General features: G+C 35.3%; 1 protein-coding gene across 13 annotated transcripts in view; it reads left to right on the top strand.

Moving 5' to 3' along the window:
• Positions 1-23,118, top strand: part of CACNA1D (calcium voltage-gated channel subunit alpha1 D) — a 185,853-nt gene that overhangs the window by 119,955 nt on the left and 42,780 nt on the right. For 7 of the 13 annotated variants that reach the window (XM_067003174.1, XM_067003173.1, XM_067003172.1 and 4 more), the window contains 11 exons: positions 2,127-2,186; positions 5,619-5,725; positions 6,860-6,947; positions 7,448-7,555; positions 7,726-7,778; positions 8,061-8,207; positions 8,968-9,169; positions 10,541-10,699; positions 12,047-12,157; positions 17,871-17,954; positions 18,280-18,363. In XM_067003174.1, the coding sequence (XP_066859275.1) occupies positions 2,127-2,186; positions 5,619-5,725; positions 6,860-6,947; positions 7,448-7,555; positions 7,726-7,778; positions 8,061-8,207; positions 8,968-9,169; positions 10,541-10,699; positions 12,047-12,157; positions 17,871-17,954; positions 18,280-18,363 (1,203 nt within the window). The remainder of the gene's footprint in view (positions 1-2,126; positions 2,187-5,618; positions 5,726-6,859; positions 6,948-7,447; positions 7,556-7,725; positions 7,779-8,060; positions 8,208-8,967; positions 9,170-10,540; positions 10,700-12,046; positions 12,158-17,870; positions 17,955-18,279; positions 18,364-23,118) is intronic. The other 6 variants (XM_067003178.1, XM_067003176.1, XM_067003184.1 and 3 more) reach the window with 3 other exon arrangements.

Below are 23,118 nucleotides of genomic sequence, written 5' to 3'. Positions count from 1 at the left end.
AACCAGTAATAGTCTGTGGGGACTTGGACAGAACTTCCAGTCCTCTCCTGTCTTATTACTGATTTGCAGAGATAGCCATGGAGTTAGAGAAAATTCTTCCACATCTTCCAAGATGGGTCTACTAGGTCAGTAAAGGTTCCAGTAAAGAACTACTGGGGCAATTACATGGAAAATGCAGCTTTTGTTTAGCCTCTCCTTCTAGAGAAAAGCTTGAGAATTGAACTCATAACATTAAAAAACAAAACAAAACAAACAAACAAAAAAACAACAGGACATCAACAGAAAGACCTTCCAAAATCAATTTTACCTTTCTCCAAAGGTAAAACTAGGTCAGAGCACAAAGGCACTCTGCGTAGTGTTCAGTGGAGCCATGTTGTTTCCATATCTGTAAATCTGAACAAGTGCAATCTTACAAATATATCATGATAGCAGATGAACAAAACAGACCTGGTGAGCAATACTGAAATAGTTACTGTAGAAATGGCTTGAAGGGCTGGTATTTCTTTTTGTAACCAGAGGAGTGCTAGGAAGATGCAACTCCAGAGTGGTAGTAATTGAAGAGGTTATTCCTATTCCTTTACCTAACAGGTAAAATGTTTGAGTGATTTTGAGAAGACATTGCCCTCTTGCAAAAATTCACAAATGCACCAGACTTGCATATTTTCCTTGTTATTATTTTCAGTGATCATGTTTCCTTCAAATGGCCAACTTGGCAAGGGAAAGAACTTCCAGTTGAATGACAGAATAGAGAGCTTAGCATTGAGTTTGTGAGTTGGTAGGTGGAAGACTCAAAAACACTGAAAAATATGATGCAAAAGTTGGTTGTTAAGTTTTTACAAGGGTGGCCTCTGCTTATTCCAGTTGGCACTCAAGTTCAATATTATGGCCTTCTGGTGAGTGTTCATGCTATCCCTTCTGCAAATATCATTGCTTCTAGACAGTCCTTGCTTTTTGTGATGAATATCCTGTGTTTGCCCATCACTGAAGGTCGTGGTAAGATTCCAAGATAATGGACAGCACATGGGCTATGTCCTTGAGGGATCAAGACACACTTGCTACTGCTGAACATGGTAGCTAACCATCATGATGGGTCTCAGCTTCTGTGTCTCTGCTGAAATTCATGACATAGTACAGGAGTGTAAAAACAAGTTTAACAAAATGGAATGGCTTTAAAACATGTCTTTTAACTCTAGAATTCCTTACTGCTAATTTTTGTTGAATGGCTTTCATATATGACTCTTTCAGCCCCTGAAAGGGACAGAAGGATATATTCTTCATCTGAACATGGGAAAGAAAAATTCCTTTTATCTGATCTAATAGGAATATTTCCTTTGCGTGTTGTCTCTTTATTTTATTCCTCCTTCCCATTTTATTATCTGCTGCACCACAGGCAACATGTTTCTGTGCACAACTGATTGCTGGGTGAATTGCTGGATCCTTGAAACTAAACTAGTGCAGTACTGCAGTGCATGGCAATAACTAAATTAGGTGCTAGCAGTACTGCCACCTTGAAAGGGTGAAATCCTGGTTCTGTTGAAATATATGGCAATGTTCCTGTTGACAATAGAGACTTTAGTATGAAATACAAAATATTTTAAAAAGTTTGCATGTCACTATGCGTGTCACAGGTGTGGGTTCTTCTAAATTTCCAGGAAAAAAAAATCACTGCTATATCTTCCAAGTTTCAGAAAAAATAGATGCAGTGCTGATTTTAATTATTTCAGTTATTCATTAATTTGCTTTGTGACACTTTAGCTCAGTCTGTACAGTAACGACAACAAAAAAAGCTAACTTAATAGTAAACATCTCTCTTGTTCGTAAGATCATGTATCTCTGTGAAAGGCTGAAGAAAGTACCTGTGAAAGCTGACAGAGGAAAGTCTGAATTGAAAGAAAGTCTCACTTACTGGGTTTTTGTGGTAAAATCTCATATCTAACTATGGTGACATCTAATAATTTTTTATGTAAACAAAAATGGTTGCACAGTAGCTGGTATTTTAAACTACATTGACTTAATTCCCCATTTACCTATTTAGATTTCTTCAGGTGTTGTTGTGCATGTGGTCTAAATTGTAAAAAATTATTAATAGATGGATTTCTTACTGTGGCACATATTATACCTTGCAGATACTTGGTTACTTTGACTATGCTTTCACAGCCATCTTTACTGTTGAAATCCTGTTAAAGGTAATGCATTGTTAATTGATCCTTGTTAGCTCAAAAGCAGCTTTAGCAATAATGTTTGTAACTTTTTGTTTACCTTCCAGATCCTAGGGTATGCAGATTATGTCTTCACTAGTATGTTTACATTTGAGATCATTTTGAAGGTAACAGGGTTTTAAAGGAAGTTTGTTTAAAAGGATTTTCCTTGTGTGTCACCTGCCAAGAAAAGGCACTTGAAATGTTCTTCGCCTTTTCTCTAAGCGATCAAAGCTAAACTTTTTTTAAACAAGAGGATTTTTTTTATTTGACAATTTCTTATAGTTTTGATTGGTTATTTTTTGCCATTGGATGCATGTAGAAGCTGACTTTTTATCATTACATCAATTTAGTAATTCATTTTTTTTTACCCTTTAAAACTTACAGTTGTCAGAAAAGGGAAAAAAAACACTGCGCATGAGCTTTTCCTTCTCCCTGCTCTGGCATTTCTAAAAAGAGTTGATCAGTCTTGTAAGGAGGGAGCATGTAATTTCTCATTTCTCTTGCTGAACTATATTCACAGAGATAAAATAGATAACTATTTTCTTGCAATAGGACTTGCAAGATATCTTGCATTTATCTATCTGTATACTAAGATACTTCGCATTTATCTTGTCTTGGGCATACATTTAAATACACAGAAAGGCATAAATATGCTTGCTTAAATGTATTACCCATGCATGAGTTCAAAACTGGCATTTTAATGTACAGTTTGTGTACTGATTATTGAGAATATCCATTGGGGTTACTCAGACTTTACATGTGTATATCTTATTTTGGCAAAGAAGCTGTATAACTGAGCATGTTAGGTTCACATGGGGAAAATGCTGAACAAAGCAATAAAAGTATATATTTTTTTAATTTGTTAATATTTTTCCAGAGAATTTTGTATAATTCTTAAAAATTTAACTCAGTGCATATTCACCATAAGCTTTTGCTTGAGTAAACCCGATCTATACAATTATGAATTTCTGGTGCACTAAGAATCTGTACATAAACTTTACATTTCCAGTTGAGGATTAAGCTTAACAAAATCTCTTCTCCCAGCTTTTGCTCATATTGCTGTGCATACTCTTCACAATGCAATTTGATTAATACTAATTGATGCAATATTTGGGCTGTTTACAAGATAAGCTGTCCTGTAAGTAGTAGAATATATTTATGCTTGGAGATATTCTCACAGACTTCTGTTTATCCCCTTCTCATTTTCAGCAGTGAGGAACTTGCTAAAAAATTGGTAAATCTTGTAACATTTTTAACATTCTAGAAAAAAGAATCCAGATTTTTCACATCAAGAGAAAAAAACAAAGAAAAGAATGAAGCACTGAAATGTTTTGTAGCATTAGAACAAACTAGTTCCAAACTCTGAATTTGAGAAGCCATACTAAATATGTTAGTGCCATTTCTGTGGCAGAAGAGAGTCAATAGACCACCCACATGCTCTGAACAGATGTTTGTATAGCTTCTGTAGTTGTGTTTCTCTACGGACAGAGGAATTATAAATTCTGGCATAAACAAGCATAACTGGATGAATTAAGAAATGTTCCTACTGACTGCAAAATATTCTGACATTGAGTTATTCTAGGGAAGTAGGAAGCATCAGAGCTACTGAAATCTGGCATTGTGAAATACTACAAAGAAACAAGGAGCCCAACCAGAGCCCAAAATGTTGATGCTCCTGACTCCGCTTTCTCCAGGAAGCTCCGCCTGGCAGTGCACTCACATGTATTTATAAAGAAAATAAATTGTACCATAAAAAGTTTAGCAGACAGTACATATACATGCCTGCTTTTCTAACATGTCTCAGATTCTGGCTTTGCTTGCTTGTGGCTTGAGTCCTCCATGTTTTTCCTGCTGGGTTCTGCACTGGGCTTTCGACAGTATCCAAGTCATACAGAAGTTATGTGTGTTCTACAGGGAGCAAATTCAAGATCTGTAGGAAAAATAGCATTCCTTAATTTTCCAGTCAAAAAATATGTGAAACCAATAAGAAGATAACCAGTGGCAATATTATCAGCTGCAGAGGAGAAACTTGCACATGTCCAAAAAAGCGAGTATTAAAATAGAATAACACACGTGAAGAGTCTTCCTCTGCTCTGTTTTACTGTCTGCTCTGTAGACATGAGGGTTTCCACATTATATGCTGTTGAGGTTATGAGTGAGAATATGAATAACAGAAAAGCTGCAATATCAGTTTAAAGCGTTTAAGAATTCTCTTATGTAACCCCTCCATAGCTTTCAAATCCAGCTTACCATCCTGTTTGCAGTACTTGGCAAATGTGAAAACATCAGAGTGAAGGCCAGGTTACAGCCTTATGCTTTTAACCTTGCCCCAGCTGTGCTAATCCCACACCATTTAAACCAGTCCCCACTGGTGTGGCAGGAGGAAAAGAGCAACAGTGGTGGCGTCCCAGATGCTCAGCTCAGTGAGTGCTCTCCAGCATTGGCTCTTCTGAAGGCTGTGTGGCCATGCTTACTACCTCGTGTTTGCTTTAGGGTTTGCCTTGACCTGAGCAAAGGACAGAATGGTGTTTTTGTAGAACAGTTTTAGTCAAATGCTTGTGCTGGGATTTGTAATGATGGAAGCGTGAGTTCCCATATAAAGATGGGATGATGAGTACTTCAGCTGTATTTCTACATCCATATATTTTAACATTCATGGGAGTATTTACGTTAAATACAGTTGAATGATCACATACTACAGTGTGAATGGAGGTTTGTAGATAGATGTAGGCTTGATACATCTTTATATAGTTATATTAGTGCTTAACTCCCATTGATTTTAATTAGTTTAACCACATTCTATACAACTGGAAGTGAAGTGAGCTAGGACAGTGTACGCGTTGTTCCACTGCCCTGAGGAATCCTAGTCCCCAGTACCACAAACACCACGTATACTGTCTTCCAAGATACCCACTCATTATCTTAACCCATCTCCGGAGTGAAAGAGAAAAACAGCAATGTGATGCTGCCTTGTGACAGCCTTGTACTGCTTCTGCACCAGATTTTACTCTCAGGATTTTGCAATGCATTTTCAGCTCCTTCAATTCTCAAGACAAAAAGAATGATTAAGAGTCAGAATCTGGTCCTTATAGTTTAGTAAGTGTGGGAGTTTTATGGTTCTTTTAGTCATTTTTCTGTAAAAGGCCCAATCAGTTCAGTGAGATCAGTTCTTACATGAGTACAACATTTGTTGACATCAGAAACAATTAACACATTTGCTTGTGTTGCTTGAGCAGAATATTGTGATTTAAATGAAAGTTAGTTAACATACGTAGTGGGATTTTTTATCTCAGTTCCTTTTAGAAGGTGAGATGCTATTGTATGCATTCACACTCCAGGCAAGTGTCTTGTAAACAGCCTAAACGCCACTTTGATAAATTGAAATGGGGAGTAAACATGTAACAATTCTGTTTTTAGATGACAGCTTTTGGAGCGTTCCTTCATAAAGGGTCCTTCTGCAGGAATTATTTTAATTTGCTGGATTTGCTGGTTGTGGGAGTTTCTCTGGTATCGTTTGGTATTCAGTAAGTATTATAATGTGAACAATTTATTTTTGCTTTTGGGTTTTATACTGAAATCAATCTTCCAGCTCCTTTTGTTCTGCCATTGTATGTAGGTGTGCAAAATCAGTATTCAGGGCTGGGAATGGGATGAATTAATGCTTTATGTGGAGAGTGTTGTAACTCATTACTAATACAGGTTGGAAACAAATTCCTGCTTCCTGCTATTGCTAAGAGAACAAGGAAGAGCACCACGACACTATTGTGTAGCAAGTAATTCCTGGAGTTTCAGGAGGTTTATTAGTTTCAGAAGATTACCCTGTTTTATTGCCACATGTACAGTCTAGTTCTATGAGCTTGTTCTTTTGGCATTGCCCTACTGGGCTATGTAACCTGACAGAATTTGAAGGGGAGAGAAGTTGTACCTTAATCAGGACTGAAAGTGGTAGTGAAGATATGTTTTGCTTCCTTCTTTTGGATGAGGCAGAACATAATAAGAGTCTGAAGGTGCTTACTAATTCACTGCATGAGCAGTTGTGCCTCATTCAGAATCATCTGTGAAGCCTTTACTGACCTAGAAAAGAGCAAGGGCTGGGTGTCCGTCAGCTGCTTCCCGATTTGTATTCTGCTTGTACTACCAATTATGCAAGCTTTCAGTTTCACAACGTGTTCTTTAAAGGGCTGTCTACTATTATTTTATCTCAAAACGCAGTTGTAGCTACTTAAAGAGAATGTGAGTCGAATTAGATCTTTTTAAATCCAGTTGGTTGGAAATTAAGGTATTTGTGGATTTACAGTACTTAAACACTGTTTTTGAAAGAGATTGTCAACATGGAAAAATACTTTGGGGAGTATTTTTCTCCTGACCAAACTTAATTGTATTAGTGTCAGACAAGATTCTGAGCTGTTAATTCCCAAGTTGCTCCAGAAATCAAAATTATCCTTATGGTATTTATGAGGTTAATACTATTTTCTAGTATCAATAAGAATCAGTAAAGGAGTGCTTCAAAAATCTTGTAAGTTAAATTTTGATATATTTTTTCAAATTTTCATGTATAAGAAAGTTGCAAGAACGTTATTATTACAAGTAAAATCAGTTACCTTAAAAGTAACAGAAAAACTTTTTTTTTTCTTTTTTTTTCTTTCTTTTTTTCCCAGATCAAGTGCTATCTCAGTTGTGAAGATCCTCAGAGTCTTAAGAGTCTTGAGGCCCCTAAGGGCAATAAACAGAGCAAAAGGACTTAAGGTATTTATTTTTATCTTTTTCTAAGTTATGTTTCTGTTGACCTTATTCTTCAATACTGCCTCAGGTTAAAAAGTCTAGCACAAGAAAAATTCCCTGGAGAAGGTCACAGGGCAACACCATAAATCAGTTCCTGATTCTTAAATGTACTAGGCCAGATTGTGCCCACTATTACAGCAGTTTATATGTGGAGGAACACCACTGCCATGGTGGTGTTTTGACCATAACACTTGCTGTGAACCAACATGTCACAGCAATATTTCCATTGTTGTTCCACAGTGCTTATGTACTTTTTAATCTATACGTGCTGCTAGGTCTATCTCAACAAACTTACAAATTTAGAAAACAAGTTTAAGTGTGGTAGCAGGTATAATACTGACAATGCAAAAATGGTAGTTTAAAAAATTAATCTAAATGTGATAAAATAGGTGTTTACTCTTATGGTAGTATTTTGTGATGCTACTAAATAACAAGTTGTGTTTAATTTTTTTGTTTCTTTCCAGCATGTTGTTCAATGTGTCTTTGTGGCTATTAGAACTATTGGTAATATCATGATTGTTACAACTCTGCTGCAGTTCATGTTTGCTTGCATTGGAGTGCAGCTGTTCAAGGTAAGCAAACTCTCAAAATCTGCACTTCACCAAGAAGAGCAAAGCTGAGCTGAATTCTGTGTGGCTTGCTGCTGGAAGTGGGCTGGTCCCATTCTGAACCAGTCATAGTATAAATGCATTTACTTTGTTTATTCTGCATTTTATCATTGTTTTTCTTGTTTTATACATAGGGAAAATTCTACAGATGCACTGATGAGGCAAAACAGAATCCTGAGGAATGCCGGTGAGAATTCCTTTGAGCTAAGAAAGTTTCCTTTTGTTTTTTAATAATTTAAAATGTAGCATGCATGTGTGACAGGCTGTTCAGGTTTGTATAAATTGGAATTACCATCTTGAAATCCAGCAGGAAACTTTAAAAAATAAAGGCTGTCAACACAGGTTATCAAGGGAATAAAATGAGCTTGCTGATGGAGTAAAATGAACTATTTTGAATAGAGCATGGAATAATCTAAGGTCTAATTTAATATTTCACTAATGGCAGTTTGTTTCCTTCCCTTTCCTGCAGGGGGATATACATTGTTTATAAAGATGGAGATGTTGATAATCCAATGGTCAAAGAGAGGGTCTGGCAAAATAGTGATTTCAACTTTGACAATGTTTTGTCTGCTATGATGGCCCTTTTTACCGTGTCGACTTTTGAAGGCTGGCCAGCGTGAGTGAATTCTCCGTGTTTTCACATTAGTATTGAGGCAGATTTTCCAGAAAAGTTCTCTATCATTTACTGAGCGCTTAGGGGTAACAAAACAGTCAAGCAATAATCAGGCTTCTTCCAGTAAATGAAATCAATTTAAAATCAGGAGCACAATGTAGGCTAACTTAAAAGTACTGTATAGTCTCTGAATATAATAGTTTTGTGTGTGTGTGCCTGTTCATACCAATGGAATCTTGTGTTTTATCTTGTTTGATTCCTAATCTTTCAGCTACTTCTGCTATAATAATGTATTCTTTAAATTCTACTGGAAGTAATCCTTTTTGATATTTATCCATCATGCAATTTAAATAATACTAACTAATATGAAAATTTTAGGTGTTTGAGTAAATCGACTATAAAACTAGGAAGTAGTACACTGCATAAAGAAACCCTGGAAGAGCAAGCTACCATTCGGTATTTGCCTAAATGAGTAGCCTTCCAGGACAGCATTATGTGGAAAAACAAAAACCAAGCTGGTAATTATTTTGATTATTTTGAAGCAAACAAAAACAACAACAAAAATCACCGAACAAAACATTGTGTGGTGTGCTTCTGTGTTTGATATGCTTGTAAGTGCTGCCAGTACTCAGAGAAAGATAATAATAAACAGGAGGCCACTTGTGAAATCTGTCCTCGGAGTCTCTTTTGCCATTTTAATGATAACATTTTTCTTTTCTTTTTCTTTCTCCCTTCCCCCCCCCCCCCCCCCGCCCCTCCCCAGGCTGCTGTACAAAGCTATTGATTCGAATGGCGAGAATGTAGGACCTGTATACAACTATAGAGTGGAGATATCCATTTTCTTCATCATCTATATAATCATTATTGCTTTCTTTATGATGAACATATTTGTTGGTTTTGTCATTGTTACATTCCAAGAACAAGGAGAACAAGAATATAAGAACTGTGAGCTGGACAAAAATCAGGTTAAAATAAATAATAAACTCTTTTAGTTCTTGAAATAATTCTTTTATTATTATTATTACTGTTATTACTATTTTTGCACAAAGAGCTTCTTTTCTGCTTTGGGCCAGAAGAGGGCATCAAACACATATCTTAGGTTAAAAAAAAAAAAAAGTAGCACTAGTAAATACTATCAATTAATATTCAGGTTACTATATGTTCCTCTTCCTGTAAGCCCAGCGTCTCAGGCTTTTTGTTGTGAAGGTTGTTACCTTAAGCTTGATAATTTAAATTAACTTCTTAGTGTCTCACTTCTTGGTGTCACGTTAGGAAGACTACAAGCACTTGCCAGTTTATCCATAGGCAGAGGTAGATTATACAGTAAGAACAAGAATATAAAAGTTACTTGCTGAATAGTCTGAAAATGTTCAAAGAAAGTGAATGTGTTCAAAACATTCTACTCTTTTTTTTTTCCCATTTATTCAGAAATTCACAGGTGATAGATTCAAATAAAAAATCTGTCCCCTTTTATTGTTTAATCTTTTGACTGAGAAACTTGTCAGTCATCAGTCGTGATTTTTCAGGTGCTCATGTTCGACTGTAGCACAGCAGTATTCATTCAAACATAGGTAAGCATGAAACCTAGGGGAGCATTCATACTGCATTTTGTGCTCCCTTAGTAAGACTTTGTAAGCATTCTTCAAAAGACTAGTGGAAGGTCCAGCTTCTATGAAGATTTCGGGTAGTAATGGGGTTGGAGGTGAATCTGTGATGTTCCTACATATGTGACATGATTTTGCTGGGCAATTTAGCTGAACTAATAGGAATAACACCCCCCCAGTAGCTGTTTCGCTAACTGTAGGATTTTATGCTGTGCAATTACACTGGTGTTTGAAAACTGTAAAGATGAAGCACGGCTTACAGACTAATTAATAGTCATCATTATTATTATTCACTGGGATTCCTTACAGTGAATTCTTGATGATTCATTAGTATTATTATGGCTGGGTATCAGTATGATGATATGTGTATCTATAAAATACAGTGCACATAGTACTATATACTATACATATGCATATACATACATATTGTCTGTGGTCTGCTACTACATTGTACAAAGGTGAACCACTTCAGAATTTCCATGAGCACTCTTTGATTCTTTGTATGTAACTGAGTAGTGTATATGATCAGATATTGTTGTAAATAAATAAGTGAGGATTGGTAAGCTACTTGATTACTTTGTTAGTACTTAATAATAAAAAATCTATGTAAAGTAGATACACTGCATGTTTCTAAGATTTATATGTAACACTTTGTACTTATGATTAATTATATTCCAATTTGATTCACTGTTAGGTATGGTCTGACAATTTTTGACATGCTTGCTTTTACAGCGTCAGTGTGTGGAATATGCCTTGAAAGCACGTCCTCTTCGTAGATATATTCCAAAAAATCCTTACCAGTACAAGTTCTGGTACGTGGTGAATTCTACTGGATTTGAATACATCATGTTTGTCCTCATCATGCTGAACACACTTTGCCTGGCTATGCAGGTAGGAAAACCAGAAGCTCTTCTGAAGCCACTTGCATGAATTGCAAGGGAAGATGTGGGTGATACCATGCCTTTCATTTATGGCAACTTGTATTTTTTTATAAAGTGAAATTAAAACAAACAACTTCTCATCAAAGTACTCTTCTGTGATGCATGCTAATCTGTTTATTAGTTCTCTTAAATAAGTGTTTGAAAGAGCTTTATGTGGATGGTCTTCCTAACATAATGAAGCTCATTGATCTATATTTAATCATTGTAATTTAATGTAATTTATAAATGTAAATGTAATTTATAAATTCCCAAGGTTGTCCATGTGCAAGAAAATGTGAAGGGAATGTAAAAGCCAAATTCTGTTAGCAAACATTTCTCTGTTAGCAAACATTTCTCTGAACCCCTTTGATTCTTTTATCTAATAAAAGATATCTTATCTTGTTCTTTTATTCAATGCCTTTAAGCATTACTTCATCCCTTTGTAACTTCTGTACTTGTTCTGTCTTTGTTTCATATATGTACTAACCCATATTACCACCACCTATGTCTGTATCTTCTCCAGAAGTTTAAAAACTTCATATATGAAGCAACTCTAGAATTATATAACGATGCAAACATACAAATATGTTTTTTTATATTAGCTCTATGTCTGTATATATTTGGGTTTATTTTTGCACATGCTCTTTTTGTCTGTATGTTTACCTTTTTCTGCTTTTCCTGCATGCTACGTCCACTGTTTTTCACCAGCTGCTTCTCTTATCTACTTTTCCAAGTTGCTTCTTTCTTTTCCCCAGTACTCTTGATTTTGATATGAAAAAGAATCTTTCAAATCCAATCTATATACCCATTCTACTTACTTTTTGCAATAAACGTGCATGCGCTGTTATGCTCTTAAATATATCACTCCTATACAATACGTTTTTCCGTGACTAACATACTGCAGGCTTTTTAAGCAGATATGAGCTTATGTAATTAAGCAGATTTAAGCAGATATAAGCTATGTAATTTAAAACCTGGGGAAAGATCTGGGGATCTTTAAAAGATTTGGGGAATTGCTTTTGTCTAATACTCCTTTTTTGGAGGAACACAATCCTCCTCAAAACCGTCCTTCTAAGGGTCCCCAGATGTAGAGGAATGCCAAATTTTTTCCACTCAGTGCCTGAACAGAATAGATTTAAATAGCCATTTTTGGACAGAGATATTTAGCTAGTCTTGTGTGTATATAGGTGTGAATCAAAATATACTATTAGAAAATATTTTCCTGTGCTGCACTGTTGCCAACTTTTTGTATTCTGCCTTACTTTCATTTATTATTTTAAAACCTTTATTTTAAATGTGTCATATTTTTCATTCACAGCACTATGGACAGTCTAAGCTCTTTAATGATGCAATGGACATTATGAATATGGTTTTCACAGGAGTGTTCACTGTGGAAATGGTTTTGAAACTGATTGCATTCAAACCCAAGGTAAGTTTTAGAGATGATTTAATTAGGTCATCACCACAAGAATTAAGTATAATGTAAGTTTCACACTAGCTATGTATCATTCAAAGAACAAAAGGAACCTACATGTTTCCCACAGTTATCTATGAGTGAAATCATAATTGAAATGTTAATCTGATAGTATGTATATAAGTAACTCCAGGAAATGAAATGCACATATCAGAACAAACATTACAAGGTGGTTGATAAGATCTGGAATATTCTGAAGTAATGAAAATGTCCCTTTCTAAATCAGATAAATCATTTCCTGTTATAAGCACTACCACATCTCCTATTCATAGTACTACATTCATATCCTTAAACCAAGTTAACCTCCAGTAAAGACCTGTATGTTATGATATATATCCTTTTCAAAATGCAAAATTATTTCCTTACTTTTAAAAATATAGCCAGGTACTACAAACATACACAGAAATAACTGGAACATTCAATAGCCTTTTTAGATTTTAATGTTTTCAGTTATATGCACACACCATTTGGTAGAGGGCCCCACACTGAGCAGTTTGGATTCCTTGCCTTAAAGGGACACTGTCAAAATAAGTAATGTGGACACATCTTCAAACGTAGATTTGCAAGAGACACTGATAAGAATTAATATTGACTTTAAAAAAATGAAACTTAGATTGTGACAGTTCATGCAGTCTTGTATGTTCAGTTCTAATACACCATGAATGACAGTGCAAAAGTTAATGACAGGCTAAACTAAATTTTGTTTTCATTACAATGAAATCAATACTAATTCTGGTGTAATATCTATGTAAATAAGTGAAGTGCGGTCACTCAATATACGTGGAATTTGAAGGAAGTCAGTCATGCCATTTGAGGTTTCCTGATCTCACCATCTAAGGCTGGTATTTTTCATTTTCCATTGCCCTTCTTTTAAAGTACCCAGGACATCTGTATCTGTAATTGAATGTAAACTGCACTTCCTTTGTTTTAAGTAATGAACCGGATGATTGTAGTATGTGTGGGCAATTTTAAAAAAAAATTAAGCAAAATTTTTGTTTTAAACAAACCAGCTCTGATGCAGCAACATAGCCATGGCAGCTCAGAGCTTAGTATGGGGTAGGTGCATAACTACTTCCCAGCATTTCAAGGATATTTATTCAGTAGCATTTAGCCACGAGCTCTGCTGTGTAGCCTGAGCTACTTGATTTAGCTTATATTCACCTGAAGATGTAAATGAATTCTATATCACTTGAGGTCAGGCATTGAGATCTGAAGTGTGGAGTTCTGGGTGACAGTTTACCCACTCTCCCATGGTCTTGCTCTGCACTGTCCAGTCCATTGTACGTTTCTAATGAATTTATTTGTATGAATTTATTTTTTGTCGCCTATCTTATTTAAATGCTAAGGATTTCACATCAAAACTAACACAATATGAAGCCCCAGAAGGGATAGTTATGTAGACCGCAGTGCCATGAGTATGCTGATTGTATTTCTTGATATGTATTTCCTGTTCTATATCCTTGTTACACAGTGGATTTTGAGAAGACTTTGCTGCATTTTATCATCTGCTCTTTGAAAAAAGATTGTGAATTCTTGTGTGGTTCACCATACACTTGTGCCTATAGTCAGCAACAGCAGCTAAAATACAAAACCTAGTGGTCTGATCATGAGTGTATAAATCACAGTTCTTCATTTGTATTATGGACTTCCTACTCATTATTGAAAGCAGTGTCTTAATAGTGGTCTCTAAGACTTTGTACAATTTGGGTTCTAACTGTTGCAACATGCTTTCTGTCTGATTGGATGTTTTTACTGTAATGGTTCCCTGGATCTGAAAACTGAGAGTTTGAAGGGAATCCACTGTCAGTGAAAGGTCCTCGTTTCCTGACTTTCCTTACCTTGTAGAAACAGAAGACCTAAAATTTGTTAATTAGCAGGACAAGGTTAAAAGGCCATGATATTAATCACATCTGGCAGATATTAATTAGCACAAAGGGAAAAGAGTTAAATATCTTTAAGGTTGTTCCTTGTTCCTTGAAGGTTGAAACCTTTTTTTCAACTACTCTATATGAAATCATTTAGTGGCAACATAGATTACTTTGTTTGTTAATAACAATAAATGAGCTAGCAGCCTTAAGCAGAATGTGAAGGTCTCTTTGCAATCTAAATTTTAAACTAGATACATATTTAAAACAAAAATGAATTGTTTTAACTAATATTAAAAATGTCATCGTAGGAATAATCTGAAGCCAAGCCTAAAAGTTTGCTTAATGTTTTTTGGGAAAAGACTGATTAATTTCCTTTGTTTGTGTCACCATTGGGTTACCTCGTCCAGTCTAGCAGAATGGATAATGTTATTTATTAATTTTTTGCTTTTTATAAATTATTTCAAAGTTGCTTAAAGCATCAAATAAAAACTCCATTACTCTATGTGTAAAAAGAAGAATGGATAAGAATGTGTTTAAAGTTTTTATCTGATCTTCTTGACAGTGTCCCCTTAATAACACTCACAAAAATCCTGTAAAAAGTGTAATCTTTGCTTTTGCTGTTGCTGCCAACCTAGGGCAATTACAAATTATTGGTACTCCTACTGTGATACTGTGTTGTATAAAACTGAGGTACTGCAGACTACCTTCCAACTCTGAAGTATATAAAACTTGGATAAGTGATAGATATTAAAGGTGACGCTGAGTGCCTGGCACACTTGTTGACTGGGAACACACAGTACTTTGCAGAATGAGGCCCTAAACTTTTCAACAGAGTACTATAAGGACTAAAATATTTATGTGATAAATCAATAGAAACATATTTCTGTGTTAATTCGCTATGCCTACATATTCCCCAGAATTTGTGATTTATCCTTAAGCATTTCTAAATGAATAAATTTTTCACAATATAAGGTAAAAGAGCAGGCATATTTTTCTCCATGTTGTTCTCCATATACGCTAAAGTCTGTTAATTAGTATGGTCAGTACATTACAAAACAAAATGTAGTAATGAAATCTAAAACTATGCATCAACACATACCGTATGTTCAGCTTCATGATAGTCAGCTGTTACTTAAACTTGTAATGATTTTCCATGTCATTTTACATCAGATTTTTGTAAGAAAAAAGGAAAGATGGCTAGTAAGTGAATTGATTTTGGGTCATTGCAGTGGTGAAAACAACTTATTTGCATGATGTTTATTTGCTGTGACTTGTCCATTCCTCCCTTTTCCAAATCATCTTTATTTTCTTTTATTTTTTTTTGTTTGTATGCTTTTGCTTTACATATTACTTTGAACAATATTTGTCTATACTGATGGAAAAGGTTTCGTAAAATAAATGTTTAAAGTATTTTAGCAGTATTGAATTAAAATGTGAATTTGTTATTTAAGTGCTTTATATTGTAGCATGTCTAGTCAAGTCACTTTTACTATAGCTGAAATTAACCTTTATTTGGAGAACCTTTTTTGGTTGCTGTGTAGGTGAAGATGGATAGCACACCTCAGGATTGTGCTGATTATCATTTCGCTGTTTGCCAGTAGTCTTTTAAATATGTCTGTATATAAAATTAGGTTAAAATCAAGAAGGATATTTCTTTTAAATAAGAGAAGTGAGGCATATAAATGACCAGGAAGAATGTCATGAGAATATAGCTGCTGCCTTTAGCTGGCAGCTGCTAATCTCTTCAGGATTATAAATCTCAGTAACTTTAGATGGTTGAACATGAAGTTTACCAGGACTTTGGGAATGGTTTGTTTTGGTGAGGTGGGATGGATAAAGGAGTGCCAGGGAGTTGTGGAGGAGCTCTCAGATGTGGATGTGTTTGTTCAGGAAGCCAAATCCATGAACGTTGCCTTTTGCCTCAGGACTGGAACTGATGATTAATCCCAGAGAAAGAAATCATGTGCCACAATGGGTTGTAGAGATAATCATTCTCTGACCGATTTTCCTCCTACGGCTCCTTCCTTAAATGAAGAAATGATTATAGCAATTCTCTTTATAAAGGAGCTAAAATTTAAAATGGAGTAGTGCTAATAAGTACAGTATTTCTGGGAGCAAAGAGTAGCCTTAGAAATGTAAGGAGGCTTTCCTGAATCTGCTCAGTGCTTTCTCTCCCAGAATACTCTATAGAGCTCTCATCTTCTGTGGCAGCTCTTCCATAGTTTCTAAGAGCAAATTTAACGTTCACTTTTTTGAATCATCATGTACTCAAGTGTAACTTTTAAAGTGAAAAGTTACTAGAAGTCCTAACAGTTTAAAATGTTGAGAAAAATATTGTCCACTTCTAAAAAAAGAAATAAAAAAAATTCTTTCTGATTTTTCTTTTCTGTGGTAAAAACATACATAACAACTTAAACTACTCAACTAAAACATTATCTTATAGCAAGTAGCATAATAATAAGTGAAACTAGACATCAGGTAAGATCAGCATACTTGTTATTTTCAACTTTTTGCTAAATTAACTTTTTAGAACTGCAACAGCAACTAACAAGTTACTACTTTAAAATGAATTACCTGGAAGCCGAATGCATATGTACAACATGTACACTGTGGCCTTTGCAATATAACGTACATGTTAGTTATGATAGGCTCATAAGTCATTATATCTGAATGACAGAAAGGATGAGTTCAGTAACTTGTGCAATTCTGAATTTCTGTAATAACTAGGCAAAATCCACATGCTGTAGGAAACCTACGTATCTTGTATCCACAGAGTTGCCTTCAGCATCATAATACATCTTGATTTGTTCCCAGTGACAGACGATCCTGTAACCCACCTCCAGATTTCTTCCCAAATATCTTTTTGCACAAACATGCAGTTTTGATTGCAGTAGACAGTAGACAGTAGACAGTAATTGGGGTTCTTACTGGAAGATAGTAGTTTATAACAATTTGCAGCAGTGGGCTACTAATATATCCATAAGGGAATATATTTAAAGGCATAAATGTCAGAAGGGTGACTAAATGATTTATGAAAATGAATTTTCAGACATTGGACTGGCTGCATTAAAAGCCTTAAGAACTTGTTCAAGGTGCTGTGCTTCCTAGCACGGGTTACAGAATCAGGCCCTAACAGCAAATGTAGGTTTCTATATTAAACCTTCTTCATGAATAGAATCAGAATCACAGAATTGTAAGGGTTGGAAGGGACCTCAAGAGGTCATCAGGTCCGAAATAGAAGATTAAGTCAGTTCTGCAATATTTTATTGCACAGTTTTACTTTAATAATAATTGTGCATTCATAAACAGTGATGACCCTTAAATATTTTTTACCAGTTACCTAGGTAGGACTATCACAAAGTCATTAATGCTAAGGAGGTTTCAATTGGCTTGGTCCTGCAGAAATATGGTTAAAGGGATTTTGTTGTACTTGTTAGGTTATATATGTTAGAATTTTTCAGCCTTGCTGGTGAGTCCCAGACAACAGTTTTGGATTATGGCTTGCTTGCCAAAGTCGTGCTTATCTGATGGTGCGTTATGCACGTGTAGTGCGCGCGTGTGTCTGTGTGTGTGTTTGTACATGTATATATATAACTTGTATATATATACACACACGCACACATGCACATATATGTTGCTTTTCCTTCAGTAGGCAATATTGTTTGTTTTGTTTTGTTTTCTCATTAGATCACAGGTTTTGTTTAACTAATTTCTGTTTATGCAAAACTAAACAGAAGTATGCAAATATTTGACATTTCATGTGTAATCACAAACGTTTGCACCCTGCCTGCTCTGTTCAGGGCTATTTTAGTGATGCCTGGAATACGTTTGACTCCCTCATCGTTATTGGCAGCATAGTAGACGTCGTTCTCAGTGAAGCTGATGTGAGTATACCCCAGCTTACTTTCCCCAGTCCCTACTTCTCTTTCTCTGTCTCCCCACTATTTCCATCATCTGGACAAGTCACAGATTTTGATCTGATGTTTCTAAAGTTTGAGTACAGACCAGTCATAGGTCAATTATGTTGATATGGGAAATAAATAGCCTTTTTTTTTCTACCAATTTTTTTAGCTAAGAAAAGGGAAAGATTGTATAGTGGTACATCAGAGAAGCCTAGAGTGTTTCTGTGTTATAACACTGTCCTTTTCTTCTCTTTTTCTGTTTGTGTTTTTCTCTTGCTGTCTTTCTGCTGAATGCTTGTCCTAACAGCACTATTTCACTGATGCATGGAACACTTTTGATGCCTTAATTGTTGTTGGTAGCGTCGTTGATATTGCTATAACAGAAGTTAATGTAAGTAGCAACTGTTCATGCACTAAAAAGTAATTGCTGTCATCAAGAAATACAGAAAATGTAAACTTTATACCCCCAAATTCTCTTTTTTAACAAAAGTATGCTTTATCCTGAAATTGAAGACCAAAATATTGACATAGATGTTCATACAAGCTGTTATTACAGAACTATAAACCCGTAAAACTGCACGTGCACACAGTATAGTGAAACAATGGAATTATATCTTTCTATTTATATTCAGAAAATATTTTAAAAGTTTTATATATAAAAAAGAAATGAAGCCTCAATTGCTATTTTATTTAAAGCCTAGTGATTTTTGTATGTAGCTTGACTCAGATAATTTAAGCATCTGTAAGTTGCTTTAATGGCTTAGCTTAAGAAATAATTTTTTATTTTTTATTTTTCCCATGGGAGGTATGTTTTATAAAGTGGTTTTAGCATCTAGGTCTCATGAGGTAGTGGAAGAAAGGTACACAGAGAAAATAAGGACTTCCATGCCATGGAAAATGTTTATTCCCCTCTCCCCCTTTTTTTTCCTTTTCCAATACTTCAGTAAATGTTTTGAAATTCAATTTACTCTTAAAATTATTTGAAGACTCCATCTTTTCACCAAAATTTTGATTAATGGCCACTACGTGTGTAGGTATTTGGACAACAAAAAGATAGGGAAATTGTGATTTTTTCTTATTTTCTATATGACTTGCTGGTTTTAACAAGGAAAGCTGTATGACGAAAAAGATAAATGAAAGATAAGAAAACACAGAACAGCTCTGGAGTAAATGCTGTCCATACTTACATGTTTCTTTAGTCAAAATGAAATTTCAGAGGAAAATGCCTGTTTTCTTTAGTGCTTGTTAAGAGCTCAAAAAGGGAGACTGAAGATAGTGAGACTTGTATCCAACTCAGCAAGCAAAAATGCTCAATGAGTGCACAGACTCAGCAGGTATAGTTAGCATATTACACCTGCTGGAGATTCTGCCTGCTTGGCAAGCTGAGAACAAAATTATCCACAAATACCCATGAAGATGCAGGTCCCCAATGTTCACAGCTATCAAAGAACAGATTAATCAGAGAAAGCTGTAGATATAAGATGGTTTCTTGGTATTATCTTATTTGAAGATTGCATATTTCTGTGCATCAGTCCCACTTTATGAGCTGGCTAAAAACATTCCTTTCCTCATAAAATTGGTTTAGTAAACTACTTGCTAGATACCTTTCTTTTTTTTCTTTGATTCTTTTTTTTTTTTTCTCCGATAGATTTTATTACTTACCCAAATGCTCTCTTTTCAGTAGGGATAGTTAATATGCAACATCTTTGAAAAAACTTTAAATTTTCAGTAAATACTCTTAAGTGGTGAATATAATTGCAATATCTCCATCTTATATTTGAGAGAAGCAAGGCAGAAAAGTTGTGATATACCCAAAGGGTTAGTGGGGGCCAGTGTACAGTGGCTCTTAAGCCCTATGCATTGCATACAGTTACCAAATCAAAAAAAGAGTCTGCTAAGAGTGTTCACAGCTTGGTTCTAGATACATTTTTATCAAAAGAAAGTAGAGAGCAAACCCTTAACACTATATAGCACTTCTGTAAAGCCCAGATTTTAACTTAACTAAAAAGCATTCAAAGAATAAATATATGCTGTATGTTTTGTTTGTTTGTTTGTTTGTTTGTTTAAGTTGGCTATCCTTTGTGTGGCTATCACTGCCATTTAATTGAAACAGTTTCTCAGAGAAAAGACATATTAAAATATATTTTTCAAAGTGGTTCATGCCAGGAACCAGATTCTTAGGATCACACTGCTCCAGTGAATAGCAGAAATGATACCCTGACCTTCAGTTAGACAGTAACTTAATTTTGGAACGGTGAATACCAGAGTAAAAAGGTTGCTGAGGAACATGGAGTAGAAATTGTGTTTGAAAAGGCTGTGATCTGTTCCAGGCGTTCCAGGATGAGGAGAAAACAAAACAAAATGAAACTAAAATGCTTCGTTCAGATCAGTGATCTGTAAACCACCCGACCAGGAGCTTGGATTTCTCGGGCTGGTCTAGACTGAGGTTTTGTTTCGATGGTTTGTTTTGGTTCCTTTGGTTTGGTGAAGATTACTTTTGGCATCCCTGTGAGTTTACACAGCCTTCACCCACAGCCCTTCTTCCTACTGATAGCTCTGCGAGCTCTGCTTCCGCAAGTGACCGGGGGCTTCACAGTTGCCTGGATCAGGTGCTGAGCACAGGCTACTGGCAAAAGTGTGGGCCTTGGTGAGGCAGAATTGAGTAGACAAGAAAGGATATGGCTGCTTGCCAAAGGAGACAGTTCTCATACTGTGCCCATACAGGTCTCCCTTCTGTTCATATTAGCTTTGGCCTCGATAACATCAATTAACTGCAATAGCTGCTGCTGAGAAACAGTGATGTGCATAGTTTTTAAACTTCTTAGGTTCTAGTCTATTTGGTAAGCATAATAATACATATTATAAATACATTTCACACAAATATAGAAAACAAATGTATTCTTTTATTTATTTATTTTTAAGATGGCAGAATGCCTTCAAGTGTACACGCAGTTTATTTTCTCACTAAGGACTTCAAATTCCTTTATACAGCTGCAAATTCCACATACAGCCAGCTCAAAGAATAATCACAATCAAAATAATTTTAAGCCTGATTCACCTTAAATTTTATTTACTGATTTTATGTTAAGTTGATCAAGAGTCTCATGACTGACTGCATCACTGGAAAGAAAATGAAGGAGTGGTACTCCTACTCATTAAGAATTGCTGTCCCTAATGTCCTTACTTGTGAAGACATTGAAAAATAGCTCAAAATGTACCTTTGCAATTATAGATGTCCTTGCATTTATTGCTGTATGGACAGTGTTAATTCGACAGCATTACTTGTAACTGATCACTGCTGAGCTTTCAGCTGTGATGAACACGGACTTTTTAGTGATTCACTCAGTTGTCTTGAAACTACTCTGGAGATCAAGTAGTGATCTTCAGCTAAAATACACCCCACAGTCAAGAATTAGCACTGCATTTCTTACTTTTTCATACTATACTCACCAGACAAAAGGCTTATCTTTGATGTTTTTGAGCACTGCACAGCAGACTGTTTGTGTACTAAGTATTGTCTGTTTCTGGTCTTTTTTCACTTTTTTTTGTGCTTTGTTTGTGCAAGTGATGAGTGTTTTTCAGTTTCAATATAATTCTGGGCTTGATTTCCCATTTTCAGCATGAAACAGTGTATACTGCAGTATCCAGGGAACTTTCTTTAATGACTTTTATTGTTTTGATTCTGTTGAATTATTCCTACTTCATTAGTTTTGTGTCAGTTTGTGTAATACAAATTTAGTGTTTTAGAATCTCTTTCTCAATATTTTCTTCAGCATTTGGAAATATACTATTCCATCCGTACTTTTATCTAACAATGACAGTGATCCTGGGAAATCCACAGCTCTGCTAAGATGCTAACAAGGCTTTGTTTTCAATGGGATTTCAGGCACCATTGAAATGGCACCTGTAAAAATTCCCAGCAGAGAAACTACTTAAACTGAGGAAGCTCAGCCTTGTTTGAGGGCTGGTCTGAAACAGTGTAATCTGCTAGCACTGATGTAAACCCAGATCTTGTTGCCGTTGAAATTGATCAAGTTGCAGTCCTCTTAGTTGGTTGGTATAAATGAAGATTTTAAAAGATGTGAATACCTAAAATAATGTACAGAGACTTGAGATGAATTAAACATTCTTATTGATTTGCGTACATAACTGCCTCATGCGGTGGGAACAACTTGACCTCGTTGTGACATTTTAGCTGTATACGTTCAGACTAATTCCAAAGGCCAGCAATTTTAACAATATTGCATCTGACCCAGTTTTTTTCAAGTGAGTGGGTTAGACTTTCTAGTTACATATCTCCTTGATTTCAGTATTAGGTTTTGGAAATTGTGTTCTTTTTATTTTGCTGTTCCTTTTCTTTTTTTTTTTGAAATTTTATGATAATGTGTATGGTGCCCTGAGGCTGATTCTTCTGATCCAGTAACCTCTCATTTACACGTTATCCAGGAAATTACTGTGCTTTGAATATCTCAGTGCCCATAAAAATCAGTGTATTTAAGGTGTTCAGCAATTTACAGGACTGCTTAGCATCCTCAAGGACTGGATCAGTGACCGGCTCCAGAAATGAACCACCTCAGAGCAACATATATTTTGGCAACACACTATTTTCTATGATTTTTTTTTGGTCATTTAATATCCTTTCCTTTAACCAGTTTTTTTTATGAGCCTAATTGGTTTTCATGTTCATTTTATTTTTAGAAATTTTTAGAGGCAAGTATATATAAGTAAATATATATATGGAATAGAAATACAAAATTTAAAAGCACTACTAAAATCTATATAATTACTTTGGCTTTTTTGTAACCTTTTGTTTTTAAAAAATTTCACATGACACACAAGATCTTGTGTGGTCGTAAAAATGGTTCCTTTTAAGTTAAAAAAAAAAAAAGAAAAAAAAAAACAGGGTGGTGGTTGTGAGACTCAATATGTGGTCAGCCCACTCTGGGAGATGAACATCCTTAACTTAAGGCAATGAGAGAGAAATAAGTGGAAATAAATTCCGAGTAAATGAATAAGCTCTTAAATGGAAATAATAGGCATGGTTCAACCTGGTCTGACTGTACAAAAATTATCTTCATATTTGATGGTTCAGAAACCATTTGGATGACCAGCACTGGATGACTTAAAGGCATGATCACACTGATAT

Source organism: Anser cygnoides, chromosome 10 (genome assembly GCF_040182565.1).
Source record: "Anser cygnoides isolate HZ-2024a breed goose chromosome 10, Taihu_goose_T2T_genome, whole genome shotgun sequence".
Taxonomy (NCBI): Eukaryota; Metazoa; Chordata; class Aves; order Anseriformes; family Anatidae; genus Anser; species Anser cygnoides.
This window is presented reverse-complemented; position numbering and strand designations above follow the sequence as displayed.